An 18,649-nucleotide genomic window follows, 5' to 3' on the forward strand; every position below is an offset into this window, starting at 1 on the left:
CTCCGGCCTTGTCTCTTCCGAGGCCTGTAGCCTTCTAGAGCAGCAGCCACAGGCCCGTCTCCTTGGACCTTCCTGACCCTTCAGCTTGCCAGGTGCAAGGGAGCAGGCCTCCAAGCCTGTCTGCACCCCCACGGCCACGTCCGTGAGCTAAGGATCGGCGGCAGCTCTGACCTCGGAGGGCCGCCGGGGAAGATACAGCGGGAAGCTGAGCACGGGCAAGTGCTCGGAATCAGAGGTTAGTGTCTTACCCGGCAGCTGCAAAGGCACACCCCACACGTCCAGGTCAGGAGCCCAGGGAAGCTGGAGGCAGAACCTCGGCCAGGTTCCCCCACATGCCAGGCTCAGAGGACACAGTTGCTCTCCAGGTGTCTGGAAAGACACCCCTGCCCCTTCCTTCTCCAGCCCACGAAACAAAGCCAAGGCGGAGCCTTCCTGCCCTTCCGTGATGAGCTCTGGGGTTAGGAAGCAATCTCCCTGGAGAGGACAGACTAGAACTTGAACTGACTCTTACTAAAGTACAAATGACTGATAGCAGATTGGTTACCAAGAGAAAGCAGTTACGAGGAGGCTGGCCTGGGGGCCCCTGGAGCAGGTCCCCGCATCAGTCTGCAGTCAGGGGGCACCTCCCGAAGGGGGGGGGGATGCAGAATTGCCCACCACCAGGGGGCAGCAGAGCACTAGGGATCAATTTATAGATCTAAACCCAGGGGTCCGAACGAATACTCCGGAAATGGCAAACCTCCCCCATCTAGGCAGCCTGCCTTCCACCTCCCAGATGCCCGTGTGTCTCATCAGCGTACCCCATAGCACGCCGGGCGGGGGACCAGAAAGGTCTGAAGCACCTCCCTTGTGATTCAAGGAAGCTTCCTGCGGACCAGCCCAGGACCAAAGACCTTCTCAAGGTGGGAAGCGCTTTCTTTGCAGACATACATCGATAGGGCCTTGGGGAAGAAAAGGAAGAACGCGGCGGGACGCAGGGCGCTACAGGGGTTGGTCTGAGCAGGGGAGCCCGTGGCGGGCCTGAGGGGAGTCCGCGACGGTCACACAAGCCCTGGGACTCAGCCCAAACAATTTCCAGGAGAAGGAGGGAGACCGCGGCCGCAGGGTTCCGGTTCTCCACGATGAGCACGGCCAAAAAGGAGTAAAAAGGAGACACGGAGGCTTTTCCGGGGGCTAGAACGAACAGAGACCACCCTTCGGGAGGCATCAGAAAGCGACGGTTCAAATCCCTGCTCTGCGCTTGCAGGCTGGGCCGCGCTGCGGGGTGACTCAACCTCTCTGATTCATCTGTTCCTGCCCCTGAGCAGTGAGGCCAACAACAGTGCCCACTGCCAGATAAGCCGGCTGTGAGGATAAACTAAGATAATTTCCGGGACCCCCGGCTCTGAGCCGACACGTAACAGGTGTCCATGAATGTTCTTCATAAACACGTCGTGTATGTTGGAAACACCCATGTTTTCCCAGTCCGGCTGTTCCCAAGGTGAAATGGATTTCCCGTACGACCCAGGCATTCTGTGTGTAAGGAGACATCCACCTAAGTGGAAACCTGCCTCGAGATGCCCCCAGCAGCCAGAAGGAGACTCTCCTGCTGGAAGCTTGCCAGGGCCGTGGGTCACAAAGCCCAGGCCTCCCTTTATACGGAGAGTCTGGAATGCGCAAATCCACAGATCCCAAAAGCAGATTCATGGCTGCAGGGGGCCGGGCGAGGGGTCGGGACATTGAAAGGGACGGCTCAGGGTACAGGGTGACGACAGGGTCGAGAGAAGACTGTATCCATAGCTTCACTCTGAATATGCCCCCGACAATCGAGTCGTACTCTTTAAACAGCTGAACGAGTCGTGTGCGATTTAAATCTCACAAGAGCTGTAAAAACAAAACAAAACAAGAAACAAAACCACCACGTTTTCCCCATGAGATGTCCAAAACTATTTTTGTTCGTAAGTGGGGTTGGGAGGTAGGTAAGCTTGGACATTGTAATTTCCCCCCAACTGACTGCTAAGCAAAGAGGGTTCGCAAAGGGACTTTAGCTCCGTTTTGTCTCCAAGGGAGCAGGGCGCTGTCATGGGCCCCTCCCTCAAGATCAGGCCCCCTGTAACAGCATTGCAAAGCAGCCCCTCGAATTGTGCGAATTGTGCATTGTTTGGAAAGGCTGCAGGCTGTCTGTTTGCATTCTGTCTGTAAACACTCTGCAGACCAAGGTGGGTTAAGCCCCTAGGATCGTTATAGTCTCGGGGTTAACTTATCAGAAAAATTCCAGCATTCCCTGCCCAGGGAGGCACGTCCAGATCCACAGCTGTTCGCGAAGGCATCCCTCCAGGAAGGCCTGCGTAGACCTTATCTCCAGAAGGAAATGTCCCCACCCTGCTCCAAATGTTTGTCCAGAAGGAGAGGGCTGCAGGCCAGAGGGAACATCTCCAGGGAAAGGAGGGGCTCCTGGCACGGGGGCTGAAGGGCGCTTTGTCCCCTGCCTTGTCTGTTGCTCAGAGCACCCTCTGGCTTCCCATCACCCTCCCATGGCCTTCAGGCTGGGGGGTGGGGTGCCCTCAGGTCCTGCAGCTTGCCCTCTATCTGCCTGTGCAGACTCTCCTGAGCCCTGATGCTTTTCCTCTCACCACAGACCCCTGGGCCTTTGCACGGGCTGGTATGGGAAGGCTCCACCAGGTCCTGGCTGCATGCCCTTGGGCAAGTTACTCCCTCCAGGGCCTTGGTCCCCACTGTAGGCTGAGGGGCCTCTGTAGGCTGCTTGTGAGGAACCCATCAGGTGAAGCCAGCCCAGGTGGGCTCTGAGGCTCAGGGCCGAGCCAGTACTCTGACCCACTCCCACCTACAAGGTGGCTTCTCCGGGCTCAGCCTGCTGACCACCCACTCTCTTCCAGCTGCAGCTTCCCTCCTGCCTTACCCAAGGAACCTTCCAGAATGTCCAGGTGCACTGGGGCTCCTGTAGGATAGTCTGGTGGCCTGTTTCCTCTTTAGTCACAGTGACCACCCCTGGAGGGGCAGGCTCTCTGGGAAGGCGTTCCATGGAGTCAGTCTCCAGAATTCTCTATCTGCCATCATCTTTCTGCGTCTTCACTGGTCCCTGGGGGCAAGAAACAGGCTATTGGTCCATGTGGACAGCTGAGAAAGTGAGCCTCAGGGGACTGGGCTCAAGGCCTGCCTCCTCCTCCCCAGCCTCCTTGGGGGGATGGGGTAGTGAGAGAGGTTTTGGGAGGTCTGGGGGAGTCACCGAGAGTGAGCCACTGTGAACGGCTGAGCCCATCCTACAGGAGGACGGAAGCGTGTGTCACGCACTGGTACAGTGGCAGACGGGTCGCTCTCAAAGCTCCCAGTTGGCTGCAGGGAAGGTCTGTTTCTTCGAGCTGGGGAGCAGCTTGGGGAGCCCCAGCATCCTCAGGATGTATCTGGTCACATATCGCTCTCCCTAGCTGATGGTGGGGAAAGCCAAGTCTGTGCTTGGTGGATCCAGAAAGGGCCTGGTCCAAGTCTATGCTCGGCCCCCACGCAGTTTCTGGGTCACATTTGCTGGGCATTGGAAAGTGGACATCTTTGGGGGTCATTAGTTCACTTTCCATGTACTCTACCCACGTGGTCTATACCTAAGAAAGTGGTTGGAATATCACTCACATCACTTCAAGTTTAGGGTTTGAACATAAATTTTCTTCCTATAGTTGCCACCAATATCCATCCCTTCCTTCCTTAGATGGTAGAATGTCTCCGCTTCACTGAGCCTAAGACCACCTCATCTGCTGCAAGGGATGACCCCATGGCTGTGTCTGGCCCTCGGAGTGAGGCAAGGTGGTTCGCGATACTGCTGGGTGGTGCCTTTAAAAAGAATGAGCATGGCTCCCTTTGCCTTTTCCTCCTTCCCACTTTCAGGGATGTAGACACGATGGTAGGGTCTGCAGCAACCACTTTGGATCCAGAGACAAAAAACCAAGTGCTGGGGCACCTGGGTGGCTCACTGGGTGAAAGCCTCTGCCTTCGGCTCAGGTCGTGATCCCGGAGTCCTGGGATCAAGCCCTGCATTGGGCTCTCTGCTTGGCAGGGAGCCTGCTTCCCCCTCTCTCTCTGTCTGCCTCTCTGCCTACTTGTGATCTCTGTCTGTGAAATAAATAAAATCTTAAAAAAACAAAAAAAAAAAACCAAAAAACAAGTGTTGAAGCTAGCAGAGCTGCCCTCCTAGCCCTGGACCGCCCCCCCCCCCCCACCTCTGGACAGTGAGAGAACTACTACCTTGTTTAAGGAATTAGGGGCCTCTTTGTCACAACAGACAACACCGTGGGTATGCAATACCTTCAGACCCATGGACCTATGTATCTGAGAAACTGCCTTGACCCTCACATTGCTAGTGACCCCAAGGGCCTCTGCCTCCTCTGTCTACACCTCACCACTGCTGAGCCTGTGGAAACTATGGGCAAGATCATCAAACCTTCCTGACTCCGGCAGAGTGGGGATGTTGCCGAATGTTCGTCACATGTTCAAAGCCTTGGCCACAGGCCATTGGCATCACCTGGGAGCCTGTTAGACATGCTCACACCTTCCGCATCCACCGCCGCGCTCCAGGAGACTCTCACCTGGGACGTCTAATCTCAGCTCTTCGGGGCTGTGTGGACAGGCTGCCTCTGAGTCCTCTAGGGCTGTCCTTGGGGCTCCTCTGAGGGAAATGGGAAGCAGTTGGGTCTAGGTTTCCCACCCCTGCTTTAAAAAAAGTCAACAGCACATTTTTTGTTTCATTTGACGAGGTTCTGCATGGGTTAATTTGCTCAAGTGGAGGAATTGGGAAGTCCTGGTCCTGGGCTGGGTCCCCTCCAGAGACCACGGCAGGGATTGCTGGAGGCTCCAGGGCACAAGGGGGCAGAGAGACCACTGCAGCGGAGTCCGGAATCCCGGGGCTCTCTCGGGCCTCACTGGACTGTTCTTCCATTTCCTGTGGAGGAGGCCATCTCCATGGGTGGAAAGGCCTGGAATCTCATCTCCAGATGCATTTGAGATTCTTATTTCTATTAATGTTGTTTTTAGATCATTTTCATTCATTTGTTTAGTCGATAAATGTTTATTGTGTGTTAGACATCATGCATTGGGAATAAGACACTGTTCATACCCAACAAACTTCTCTCATGGAGGTTACGTTTTCCCACATGTGTGTCCAGGAAAGAGACTTCAAGTCAAAGGGAACAGCCAGTGCAAAGGCCCTGAGGCCAGAGGAGCCAGGAGAGTGTGTGGAGCAGGTGGCTGGCCAGAGTGCTGTGGCTCGGGAATGAGGGGAGGCAGCAGGAAGGGTGCACAGGGGTGGGGCAGTCACGGGTATATGGGGCGGTTAGACTGCTGGAGCAGACCCGCTGGATACCTTCCCTCCGTCCGTGGCCCCTCTGAACTCCCCATGGCAGCTTCCTACTTGCGGTGCATGGTAGGGACTTCTGAGACATTCTGTGGCTGTAGGAGCAAGTTCACTGTGCATCAGGGGGCCCGGAAGAGCCAGAGAGTCGGGTGACCAATTTGTGCCAGTTGGCCCAGACATCCCTGTCTCTAACACTCAAAGTCCCGGAGCCCAGGAAATGTCTGGGTCCCAGGTGGACTGGGAGGGTTGGTCACCCTTCGGAGGAGTTACTGTCCCAGGAGCAGCCCTCCAGCAAGGAAGGACAAGCTTGGGTGTATGCATCCCTGTCCCCTGGGGTCCCCAGCAGGATGCGCACCCAGGAGGCCTCATCCCTCTGCCCTGCCCCCTTTCCGCTTTCCCTCACTTGGGCTTCCTGGGAACACACACCCATGAACCACGCAGCCTGAGGCCTGAAGCAGAGGGGCTGGTGCATACAGGAGGGAGGCTAAGCCACCTGTGTGAGTTGCCCCTGTCTTATGGGGAAGGGTCTGGGAATCGGGGGGTGTCCTTGTCCTGAGTCCCCTCTCTGCCTGTGCTAAGTCTGGCCTTGAGTCAGGACACACATTTCAACTAAGAACCTGGGTGCCTCCCCAGACACCGAGGTCATCCCAGCTGCCCTGCCATCTCGGCCTCCCCCACAGCCCTTCATCAGCCCCTTCCCAACAGGAGGCAGCCAAGGTCTTGGCCAAGTGTGAGTGTTCTTTGCCCTCAGGCAGCAGCAGGGTCACTGCCAGGAACCCCCGGGCTGAGATGCAGCTCCTGCGACCGTCAGGCTCTGTGAGGCCCAGTCAGCATCTCCGTGCTGACTCTGGCCTGTATGCTCAGCCGTGGCTTGGTTTGGAGCCCGGGAGCTGACACTGGCCTGCTGACCCGGCCTGCCCCCGCGCCCTCTCTCCTTCACTTGGCTCAGCTAGTGCTGACCTCGAATTCCTTTCCTGGCCTCTGGCCCCGGAATTTCTAGTCCTCTTGCCATGGGGTACCCAGATGGCTGATGGCCTGCCCCTTCCTCGTGCTCTGACCTGCGGGGGCCTTGACGGAGCCCACACACTTGGGCCAGCGGGACCCTCTCAAGCCAGCTGGGTGGCTGCTCTGAACGAAGACCAGGGGACATCCTCGCGTCACCTCCCACGGGATGGCAGCCACTGGAGCACAGCTCCGCCACACGGAACGTGCATGTATCCTCTGGACACGTGTCTGGTGGCCAGCGGCCCCGCGCCCCGGCAGCCCCTTCCCCATGCTCATGGCAACACCCACGCCTTCCGACCGCCGCAGGCCGGGTCCGAGGTGCTGGTGGCCACAAGGAAACCCGGCCTTTCCTCTCTAATGACCGCTCTGGAAACCCCTTATCCCCAACACCTGAATCACATCCTGCCTTAATACCAGCTCATGGAAAGTTCTCTTGTTCTCCAGCCGGCTTCACAGACTTGGCCAAATCGAGATCTTTTTCCCCCTGTCATAGCGAAGCAAGAGTGATTGTGAGGTCTGCAAACTGCTTTCTTCGAAAGGAGGCCCCCACTTCCTTTCAGATAAAAAGGTTTTTTCAGATTCAAAGACAACTTTGCCTTTAGTGGACCATTTGTGCCAGAGCCGGCGGACCCCTACGCCTTCCTAGAGCCTCCCTTGTTCTGTAATATGTCACTTCTGTGTCGGAGACTGGAAATCAGGTGTTGCCCGGGTCCCTCTGGGGCCCTTGCGGTCGGAGCTGAGGTATTAAAGCGCTGTGAGGAGTCCTTTGTGGTTCAGAATGTTTCCGTTTTATAAGAGTCATAACTGCAACCATTTTTAAGTGTTTGCAAAGTGCCCTGCCTAGTCTCTGTGACGCTCTCCCCGCGAGGTGCCCTAGCGGCCATCCCCATTTTATGGGTCAGGAAACAGAGGTTCGGAAAGCCCAAGTAATTTGCCCAGAGGTGCACAGCGGGACTCAGACCTGGCCCATCAAAGAGGGCCAGAGAGGCCCCGGTGACTCATTCTGGAATGTCTTAAGATGGATTTTGGAATCAGCATTTATTTTACTCTTCGTCTTCTTGTGGGTTTTGTTTTTCCAAATCAAAACCAGTTGCTGTTTTTTCTGATTCAGTTGGGTCCTAGGAGGACCTCCCCAAAGCAGGAGGAGATGTCTTTCCAGAATAAATGGAAACCGTTTACACAACAGTTGTCAAATGCGTTAGCAGGAAATAAATCATATAGAATAACGCTTGAAAAGCTGAAATAAATCTGTGTGGGCAGCTGGTTTAACCCCCAAATTGGTTCCAGCCTTAAAAAAAAAAAGAAAAAAGAAAAAAAGAAACAAAACAAAAGCACACTTTCCCCCTCTTTTTCTTGTTGATTTCAGCTGATTTTTTTTTCTTACGCATATTTTCCAGGCCTGGCTGTCCGTGATGTGTTGTCGGTGAGTCAAACCATCCCGCTTATCTGAATGTTACTAAGGGGCACCCTGGTTCCTGTGTGTCTTCGTTCAGACACAAGGACAGAGGTAGCCAGGAGGGGTGTCCCCATGGGAAGGGTTCCCAGAGGGGTCGCAGGTTGCCGCGCCCGCTGAGCTCCACCAAACCCCTTCCTGTCGGGGGTCCCGACCCGGCCCTCCAGGGGATCTGCATTGTGACGTGTGCCCCGCGTTGGACCCACTGATCCCCGCAAAGGAAGCCGGGGCGGACAGGATGTTCCGCTACGGCTCCTGGAGCACAGAGAGGACCTGAGGCTCCCATCTAGGTTCGCTCATCCGAGGGACGGCTCTTGGGAACGATGTCGGGTTCACAGCACCCTGGCCCGGCCGTGCCCACCCCAGGGCAAACGTCTGCTGGGCTGAGGGCTGAAGGAGCAGCTCAGAGACGGGATAATAGCCCCCGACCACCTTCACCGTCGCCTCGGCGTGGACAAGTCACTTCTGCCCGTTTCCACATCATTTTCCCTCAACACATCACAAATAACGTCGAAGAAAAGTTGGGAACTGCCATGCCTGTGTCTCCGAGTGCACAGATAGTAGAATGAACCCTCGGAGTCCAGACAAGCCCTTTCTCTGGGGCTCCCGGGGGTCATCCACTCGTGTAGCAAACCCTTCTTTGAGCTTCTACGGCGTAGGAGGCACAGACCCAGAGGGACGGCTGGACGGGAGCCAGCCGCGCCCCTGCCCTCCCCGGGGCTGACAGCTGGGAGACACCCCGTGTGACAAAATATGGAAGCAGGGGCTCCGAGGGCTCACGGTGGGCTGTGACCCAGTTAAGGAAGCTGGGGACTGTGTCCCCTGAGAGCTGGCGGGGGTGGGGTAGTGGGGTGAAGGGGGCTGGGCTGGCGTTTGTGACAAAGGAACAGCCCAGGGAAGGCCCTGCAGTGGGACAGGACTTGGGGCATATTAGGGTCCGGAGGCAGTAGAGAGTCTGGTGAGATGGCGTGATGTGAGTCCTCGTGCCCCATGTGAAGGTTCCAGAACACCCTGTCCATCCTGCTTTTTTCCGGCCAAATCTGGGACAGGATCCAAGTGGGATCTGCCTCTCAGCGGTCCCTCTGGCCATCAGATGTGAGTCCCTCAGGTGCCCTGGGCCATCCGCTTGGCCCCGGTCCCGAGTTAGCCGAGGGCCGCCTGCGTGGAGATTGGGAAATCGGGTAAGGTATTCCAGATGTCCAAGGCAAATCCAGGCCTGGCTTCTAAGAAAAACACTTTGTTGGGCTCTCTGAGGTTTACAAACAGCGGGATAAGGTTCCCTTCCTCTCCCTCATGAGATCTGCGCGTGAGGAAGCCAGAGGCCTGCCATCCCCGTGGCTCCTGGGGCGGGCGGGGGGGGACAAGGGGGCCCTTCCCGGCCGGCGATGCTGGCCTCTGAGGACACAGGCATTGTTCCGAAGGCTGCTGCTGCTCACGCCTGTCCGTCCTGCACCCTTTGCCTCCCGGGGCCCTCCTGTAGGGACCAGCTGCCTTTGGGGTCCTGTGGGATTTGGCCAGTGGGAGACACAAGCAGGAGCTGGAGGAGATACGCGGGTATTTGTTCCCCCAATTTCCTCCCTGTGGGTCTTGGGGGCTGGCCAACTGCAGGTCTGGGCATGGCGCACAGACTTCCCAGCCCCTTTCTCCGGCCCCGCGCTGCCCACCTGAGCACGGACGGCTCCCGGACCCTCCCTCAGTCATCCTGATGTGGGCGTGCCCGCGGGAGCCGCTCCGCCCAGCCGCTGTACCGGGAAGCGGCTTTCCCTCTACCAGACCCAGGGAAGCCCTTTCCATGACCCCCTGCCTCCAGCCCAGATCCCGGGCAAGAGAGAGAGCCCGCCGCTCTCGGGCCGGGAGCTGTTCCTGCAGCCGAGGCTTGGCTCTAAGTTCCCAAACCCCGTGGCCATGTTAAGAGGGGACCCTTCTAAAATGTATTTCTGGAAGGGACGGTTGTAGGTTGTAAGAAACTAAGCATGAAATTGAGCAAAGCGTGTGCGATTTGAAATTGTGCAGATGCGACCTGCCCCAACCCATCCCTGAATGGAACCGTCTCTCCCCCTCGTAAAATGGGGGGAGACATCGTGATGCTGACGGGTGATGGGGAAGGAGGGTCTGATAAATCTTGGCCAGCACCTCGGGCGTATCGCAGTGATGTAAAGACAAAGGTTGATAATCGTGGGGGCCGTGTGCTCAGTGCCCAGCGCATCGCACACATTTCCACTGCGCTACCCGCCGGGGCTCGCTGTCACCCCATTCCACAGAAGGACTAGTCGAGGCACAGAGAGATCGGGCGGCTGGACCCCCAGTTAAACAGCTAGAGGGTGGCACAGCTAGTCTTGACTCCAGGTCCCCCAACCCTGAGCCCAAGTTTGTAACCCTGTGGTGATCCCCCAAAACCTGCCACAGGGATTCCCTGGGGCCGTTCGGTCACCTGCTTAAACAGAGACTCGGGTTCACCTGATCATGACTATTGCCTTAGGGAGGCTCGTGCCCTCCCAGGGTCGGTGTTGATTAAAATATTGCCCACCCTGATCCCCAAAGGTCTCTCTGAGACTTGGGTATCCTCCGTAGCATTTCTGCTCCCCGTTCAGGGCGTAAGGGTTCCGTTCCGCGCCCAAGTGCCCGGAGCCCAGCCCCCAGCGAGAACGAGCCAGGAAAACCCCACAAACTTGAGGAAAGTTGTGCTGCCGTTGGACCAGGCACAGAGGATTCCGGGACACGCCTGTGACATGAGCACAGCCCCCTGCTGCCTACGAGACCCCCCGGCCCCACGTGGCGCCTCCCCACACAGTCACATTCACCCGTCTGCCGCCAGGCTCAGCGGAGGCGCCGGCCGCTCCGACATCGGGGCTCAGCCCCCGGGATGTGGTGGGGAAGGCTGGTTTCAGATGACAAGACACAGCGCCTGTTTCCCCAGATAGATGAGGAGCGTGCCCTCCTGCTGACTCACTTAGTGGCAGATGCTCCCAAGAGCAGCCCTGGGGGGAGTCGCTCCCAGCACCACAAACCCAACGCAGAAACAGCTCGTTGCTCTTCTTCTAGAAGCTTCCAGAGGCCCCCGATGATCCTCACCGTCCCCGCCCTCCCCCGCTGCCCCCTCCTCTGGAAGCTAGGGCACCTCTGTCCTCTCTTTGTCCATATCTCTCTGCACACCCCTGTCCCTTCCTAGCCCCCCTCTGCCCGCATGCTCCCGAAAGACTGCCCAGCTCCAGCCCGTCTCCCAGAGTTCAGGCTTGCCCAGAGTGGGACTTTGTTGTTGTTGTTGTTTTTTAAATAATTAACCGAGGGAACTCACATAACATGTAATTAACTCTTTGAAGTGAGCCATCTGGAGGCGATCGTGCACTCACGATGTTGTACAGCTGTGAGCTCCGCCTCTGTCAACAGGCGTCCGTCACCCCCAAGTCAGCCCCCGTACGATGACACGATTGCTTTTATCCGCTCTCCCCCAGGCCCCGTCTCTGGGTTTATCTGTTCCGGACATCTCCTGCCCATGGAATCACGCCGTGTGACCGCTTGTGTCTGGCGTCTTTCACGCGGGGCGTCAGGTTCAAGGTTGGCCCCTGTTGCTCCTGTATCAGTGCCTCCGTCTTGTTTATGACAAAATGAAGTTCACCATCGACCAGACCATGCACCGTTCACCCGTCATCGGCTGGCGGGACCCTGGGGCGGTTTCCGACTTTTGCTCTTGGGAAATCCACGTACAAGCCCTTGTTCCGGTCCCTGCTTTCATAATTCTGGGCACATCCCTAGGAGGGGGGTGGCAGGGTCGTAAGGTGACGCTGTGTGTAACTTTCTGAGAAGCCCCTGTATGTCTGTACGATCTTTGACCTCCGTCCTTGAGAGGCAGAGGCTCATTCCCCTCCCTTCCATGTGGACCTGCTCACTAAGTCTCACATCTAACCAGTAGAACGTGGTGGAGGTGATGCTGGCCCACCTCCCAGGCTGATTCCTGGGAAGGAGCCCCCTCTGCCTGCCTCCCCATCCCTTGGGTCACTTGCTCTGGGGGGAGCCGGCTGCCACGCCGCGAGGACACTCAGGCGGCCCGTGGAGAGCCCTCGCGGAGGGAGACCAACATGGCGCCCATGAGTGGCTCCTCTCTCTGCCATCCTTCAGGCCTGCACCTTGGCCCTAGGAAACCCCAAGCCAGAACTATCCCACTGAGCCGTTCCCAAATGCCTGGTCCACAAAACGGCGAGAATGTTCCCACGTTGGTGCTGGGGTGGTTTGTTACGCAGCAGTGGCTGGCTAAGACACCCCAGCCGTAGAATGGGTGAAACATGCGCACCACCTAGATGGCAACAGAAGGAAAGAATAAGTGAGTAACTGAAGGGAAGAGAAAACTCTCTCCGGAAAGAAAAGGCGTCTCCCTGACAACCATTTATCTGCCGGGTCGTGTATCTGCCAACAAAGGAATGCGTTAGGAACGAGGCGATGAGGTCCCTCACAAGAGACGATGTTTGGAGTAACAGGGCATTTATAATCTCAACGTCCCCCGCCCCCCAATTATTTATAATTTACAAAGGGGAAATGGTAACTTTTCAGTGGACAAAACCGGCAGACACAAGCCTAATCAAGTGGTCAGAACTAACACCAGCAGTTCCCCAGCCCCCACTCCACGCCAGCCCCGGCCACCCCCGGCAGCTGGGGCCCTCACGCGGCTCTGCAGCGGGACCCAGCCACCCCCCGCCCCGCCCCGGACAGAGAGAAAACACCAGCTGTGGAACGGGGAACACAGGCCCCTGGGCATGTGGCCGTTCTTTATAGAAGGTTCGTCTGGGCTCGAAGCTGGCCCTGCTCCAGAATGGAATATGAGTCGTCTGTTCGTCACTTCTGTATCTCTGTTGACATTTGGGGCAAGCGTGCTCGCTCACAGATCGAGCTCCGTCCGTCTGTCATCGCAGAAGGAAAAGACAAGCAACGTATCTTGGGCCTAAAGGATTGTGATTTTCTGTTCGTGAGGGGGACATGTTCTGTTCGCTTACAGTTTTGCAGGGAACTTAAGAATTGATTTTGAGGAATCTGTTATTTCCTAAAACAAATTAACTTTTATTTATTTATTTTTTTTTAAAAACACAACATCACCTGTATTAGACCAAACCAACATCATGTCTTCAGAGGAGACGTGCTCAGGGGATGGGAACATTCCTTCTTCGGGATTCCTGCCCCGAACGCAGAACCAGGGTCTGGGTGTGAGACAAACCCAAACTGTGATGCTCTACAAAATAACGGGCTCATGCGCTTCAGAACTGTCGCCATGAAGACCAAGAAAAGAAGAAAAGGCCGAGTTGTCCACGCACGAGGGAAGGACAGTCAGGAGACCCGGCAGGTGAATACGGGGTCCTGGGCTGCATTCTAGAAACAGCAGACACAGCCACAGGAGACGAACAGGACGGGGTGAGATGGGAATACGAGCCACGTGAAATGGGTTAGATACGAGGGTGTCCGCGGGGATGTCCCGACTTCGATCCGGTTAAGGAAGAGAATGTCCTCGTTCTCGGGAGCTGCCCACGAAGTGTTTCTGTCACCATTTTGTCAGCGCACGGTGGACACCCAGAAAGCTCTCCGCGTTCAACGCACACAACTCGATGTGTTTGGAGATTAGGCTACACCCATGAAGCCAGGCCCGTGGTCTATGCCGTGAACATCCGCATCACCTCCAAAGCTTCCTTCCTTCCTTCAGTGATGACCACGTTTGACACGGGAGCCACACTCCTAGCAACAGCTCCCCATTTTTGCCGACAGCTCTGTGCCGTGCGGTGGGCCCACGGGAGGGCCCCATCTTACGGACCTGACGCTACGTGCCCTTCGACGACCCCCTCTGCTCCTACGGGTCTGACTGTTGGCGTCCCGGATGTGGTCACCTGCGGCGTTTGTCCTTCTTTGTTTGGCTTGTTTCTGAGCATCACGTCCTCCGGGTTCAGCCACGTGGCAGCAAACGGCAGGCCCTGCCTCCTCCTTTCTTTGGGCTCTGAAATCGTCTGTGACACGTGTTTGCACACTTTCTTTTTGGGGGACACATCTGTGACATTTGTTTGCACACTTTCTTTTTGGGGGACACGTCTCTGGCTTCTGTCACACCGCAGTGTGCACAGGTGGCCGCGTCTGGGGCTGTGACTTACGGTCACGTGGCTCAGGGAGGGGACAAGCCTCCACAGACGCCCAGAGCAACACATGGGTGTGAAGCAAATGGAACAAAACCCAAACAGCGGGTGAGTCTGCGTGAAGGGCTCCCGGGAGGTCCATGGTACTGTTCTTGCAAATTTTCTGTGAGCTTGAAATTACACCCAGTTTAAAGGTTCCCAATTAAAAGAAAAAAATATTCAGTGTGGGCCAAAGCAAGCAAGCTGTTTGGGCCAGGCGAACCCACAGGCTGCCAGGTTTCAAGATGGGGACTGGCCTGTAACCAAGGCGAGGACAGACCCGTCTCAGCTTCCTCACCCAAGTCCCCAGAACAGAGAACAACGTCCCAGTTCGGAACTTGTCTTTGGGTCAGAGAGGTAGTCCCAGAAGCAAGTGGGACAAAGAGAAGGTTCTGGGACAGTCCAGGGAAGGAGCTGGATGAACGGAGCCTTCTTGCTGGTCCTCAAACATGCCAGACACAGTGCCGCCCCAGGACCTTTGCATCTGCTGTGCCCTCTCCTGTGGGATGCCTTTCCCCAGAGACCTCACTTCCTCCCCACCCTCTGAGAGACCTTCCTTCCCCGGGCTACCCCAGCCAAGAGCCCCTCACCCCTCACCCCTCACTGGCAAAGTGAATCTCCCTTCCTTACTTTTGCCTCCCAGAGTGCACTTCGAAATTTACTTTTGAATTTATTTTCTTTTAGAAAGGGAGAGGGAGATAGAGAATCTCAAGCAGTCTCCAAGCCCAGTGCAGAGCCCGATGCGGGGCTCGATCTCTCAACCCCGAGATCACGACCTGTGAGCCAAAATCAAGGGTCGGACGCTTCACCGACGGAGCTACCCAGGAGCCCCTTGGAACTTATTTTTATTTATTTATTTTCTTGTCTTTCTCCCACTAAAATGTAAATTCCACCGAGACAGGATTTTTTGTTCTTTCCATTGGCTGCTGAATCCCCAGTGCCCAGCAGAGTATCTGGGACCTCGTAGGCATTTAGTAAATATTGGGCAGAATCAAAAGAACAGGAAGAGAGGGAGGGGAGGGGAGGAGGCATAATCACACATCTCCCCTTCTCCCCGGCCAGAAAGCCTCTTCAGCCTCATTTGAGGGCCACCAAGCCCCCCCCCCCCCGCAGCTTCCTACTGCCACGTAGGCGAGCTGGTCTCCAGTTTGGGTCAGCCCACGCTCAGTGCGAGGCTGTTGGCCGGGGAAAGACCTGGTCTCTCTCCAAGGACGGAGTCTTCTCCTGAACGCTGATGGACATTTCCACTTAAAAAGAGATTGTCCGGCCCGAAGAAGCCCATTGCGCACTTCCTGTCTACACTGCCTGCTCGGCTGGGGCCCGCGCCCGGCCAGCTCTGGCCTTGCACACTCTCCGAGCGTTTCAGTGACCCTCTGCTCTGGTCCCGTTTTGGCCGCCCGCCTCTCACTAACAAGAGGCAGAGTGGGGGTCCCAGCCGCCGGGCAGATCCTCCGTGGGACGGGCGGAGCTGGGCTCCGTGGATGGGCCGAGCCAGAGGCTGCCACTTCGTCTTGATCAGACCTTAATCCTCCCTCATCTTGGTCAGAAAGGAATGTGGTTGGTGTGACACTGTGGACGGGCCCAGGAACCAGCCAGAAAGAAGGCACACACCTTCCATCTGGGGGCCGGGTGTGGATTAATCCGAACAGCTCACAGACGACCCCAGCCTGCTCCCGGCCGCATGAGGTCCCTGGCCGGCCTCGCAGGCCACGCCTCCAGGTCATCACACATTTTATAAAGGGGGAAACTGAGGCTCGCACAGCTCCTGCCTGACCCTAATGGAGGCCACCAGGTAATCCCCTCTCTCTTCTCCTTCCTTATTCCTTTAGGGATCTTCCCTCCAGTGGTGGAGGTCCCTGTTTTCTCTTTGTCCCCAAGGACATGGGGCCAGTGGCTGTCCTTACAGGTGTCCGAGCATCAGGACCAAAGCCTTAAACAATCTTCACCGGATCATGGCTCGCAAGACCTGCCTTCAGAGACGTGGAACCGGGCGGAGCTGGGGACAAACGCACAGGGCTCAGGCCGCAGCACCCGCGTGCTGACCACCGCCTGTGGGACGGTGATGTAAAACGTGCAAACCCATTCCGAGACCTCTCTGATGGCAGGAAGCGTGGCCTCTCGTGCCCCGGGGGATGGGAAGGCTGCGCGCTCAGCCTGGAGGGCTGCTCGCCCGCATGGGGCCGGATCTGACCAGGCCTCTCCCTGCAGACGGGACCCCGCGCCGGCCCGGGCCAGCGGGAGTGGCGGGAATGAAGGTCGGGGTTGAAAGAAACAGAATTTACCACGTTTGGTCTCAATGGGCGAACCGAGGCTCTCTCGCACTTTGAAAAAGGGAAGAGGCATTTAAATGAGGGGACGTGAAAGGGGGTCCCCTCCCCATTAAATGTCCTGGGCCGTGAGTGAAGAGGGTGAGGGGAAGTCAGCCCAGCCAAGCCCAAGCCAAGGGCACGTGTTTCTCGTGGTCCAGGGACCACATTTCTGGTGTGGACATGTGGATGTGGCCCACACCACCCTCCTCGCCATTCCAGAGCCGCCGCGTGGCTCCAGAGCCCCACGGACGGAGCCTGCTCGGGCCTGAGGACTCTCCTCTGTGCCCAGCTTCTGTTTTTGGGAGCACAGGCTACTGCCTGTCTGGAGCCTTCGGTTTTGGGATTCTGGGCCCCATCTCCCTAGTCAGGGGCAGGCAGCACTGGGTAAAATCAAGAACATCTGACGGGATTGCCACACGTGGGGCAGGCATGTCCCCCTCGGCCAAGGCCACTGCTCGCTCATGGCCGGATTCGAGTCCCCGCTGCCCCTCCTGCCGGGTGCTTTCATTCAGTGCAGAAACTACACAGCTACAGCGCGGGAGAGGGGGCCCTGGTCACCAGATGTTTGGAACCTGTGTTCCTTAAACAAACTCTAACCAAGTTCCTAACGCACGTGCCGAGCGCCAGGCCATGCATAGCAGGTCACACGCGATGGCCAGAGACGCCCTTGCAGGCTTCGCCGGATTAGTAATGCCTGTTTGGAGAGCTGGGATCCGTTTGTCATGTCTGCCGTGGCCCCGGGAGGGGTCCGGGGAGCATGGTGTGTGAGCAACCGTCACTGGTTCTGTTTCTCAGCTTGTCCCAGTGAGCACCCGGGCAGGAGGTGTCGACGGCCCTTGCTTTCAAGGGCAGGTTCACAGGCAGGAACAGAGCAATGAATGATCGGCTCCAGCCCAGGGTCATGGTTCACGTGTGGCTGGAGAGTGTTTGGAGGCATTTGTTCATGTGGAATTTTTCTCACTGGGTCACCTCCCCCCGCCCACCATCCAGATAGCAGCATGGCTGACCCCACTGCCTGGGGAAGGTGCTTGGAAGCCACGTGGGGGGGAGGCCGCTGGCCTTCCTGGCCTGGCTTCCCAGTGTCCCAACCCCATGGGGTAGGCAGAGCCGAAGCAGAGTCACGGGCTGGCAGGAAAGAACCAGCATGACGCCAGCAGCAAAGAGATTCAGACGCCACCTCAGGGCCACCAAGCTGTTCCCGTCGTCCTTCAGCACTCAGCTCCTGCTGGGCCCCATGGCTCTCATGCCAAAGAAATGACCCTCTAACTGTGAAATTTCAGGCCAGATGGGAAAAGGAATAAAAGGTCATCTCTGAGCCATTAAATTACTCTATTAATTTAAATTCATGTATTTTATTAAATGAGTAAATACAAGTTCGGTTGGTATGTTGTGAAATTAACATAAAAGTTATATGTTCATGTAAATCTACTATTGGTTTATTAATTACTACTCAACGAACTGCTGCCTGACTGCCATCCAGCATTCCTAGATCTGGCCCTGGGCCATCTCGGTGCAGCCCGCCGACCGGCTGTCCTGCAGTGGGGCCCGAGACGGGTCCCCGTCCAGACCGGCTTCTAACCAGTAAACCCTGACTCCTGGCGGCTGAACACACTGAGGGTTGCTCCTTGCTTATTGTCTGGGCCCACGACAGGTGGGCAGAGGTGGGCTCCTCACCGACACCAGGGATGCCCGGAGAGGAGCCGCCGTCCCCTGACCGTCGTGACGCCGTGCGGGAGGAGCGTCCTGGCCGCGAGATGCCGGGCAGCGGCGGACCTCTGCTGCTCGCAGCTTGTCTCTGACAAGGGTCCTCCCAGGGGCCCAGGAAGGTAGGAATCCAGAAGTATTTGGTGGCTAGCACCCACGTCCACCACAGGCAGCCTTCCAGCAGGGGTCAAGGCCATGCTGGCATCATGTGGGCGGGGGCGTCTGCCATGAACGAGGCTCGCAGACAGTCTAGCTGGGGAGAAGGGGTCACAGAAGCCCTGCGGCCACAGGAGGTATCGTCTCTCCCAGGAACGGCAAGACGGCCCTTGTTGCCTGAGCAGAGCATGGAGGGTGAGGAGAAGCCAGGAAGGCTGGCAGTCACATCATCCCTGGCCTAGGAAGCTGACTCTGTGAATCTGGCCTTTCTTCGGAGAGCACTGGGGAGCCATGGAAGGTGTCAGCGAGTGTGATGTGGCCATGGACGGCGCCCTCTGCTGGCTCTGTGAGGAATGGCCTCTTCAATGCTTGCCGCAGGTCCAGGCTGTAGAAACTGTAGCCAGGGCTTGGTCTGTTTCTTGTGGTCCTTCTGAGATGTCCCTCCTGTGATGGCTGGTGGACGCGACTCGCAGAGGCCAGCCTCCCAAGACATGCCACCAAGCCACGCTCTCCAGGGGACACCAGCTGGACCTGCCTGCCA

The 18,649-nt window shown here is 57.1% G+C and overlaps 2 protein-coding genes across 2 annotated transcripts in view; both read left to right on the forward strand.

Annotated features, from left to right (window-relative positions):
- Positions 1 to 7,771, forward strand: part of CRISPLD2 (cysteine rich secretory protein LCCL domain containing 2) — an 84,900-nt gene extending 77,129 nt beyond the window's left edge. The window contains exon 15 of the mRNA XM_045076381.1: positions 7,741 to 7,771. Within this exon, the coding sequence (XP_044932316.1) occupies positions 7,741 to 7,756 (16 nt within the window). The 3' untranslated portion in view covers positions 7,757 to 7,771. The remainder of the gene's footprint in view (positions 1 to 7,740) is intronic.
- Positions 7,772 to 14,687: 6,916 nt separating this feature from the next.
- Positions 14,688 to 18,649, forward strand: part of LOC101685187 — a 43,865-nt gene continuing 39,903 nt past the window's right edge. Inside the window, exon 1 of the transcript XR_001179676.2 lies at positions 14,688 to 15,731. The gene's annotated coding sequence lies outside the window, so the exon portion shown is untranslated. The remainder of the gene's footprint in view (positions 15,732 to 18,649) is intronic.

The sequence above is a fragment of the Mustela putorius genome, unplaced genomic scaffold, assembly GCF_011764305.1.
Source record: "Mustela putorius furo isolate JIRA1106 unplaced genomic scaffold, ASM1176430v1.1 tig00000174_pilon_pilon_pilon, whole genome shotgun sequence".
Taxonomy (NCBI): domain Eukaryota; kingdom Metazoa; phylum Chordata; class Mammalia; order Carnivora; family Mustelidae; genus Mustela; species Mustela putorius.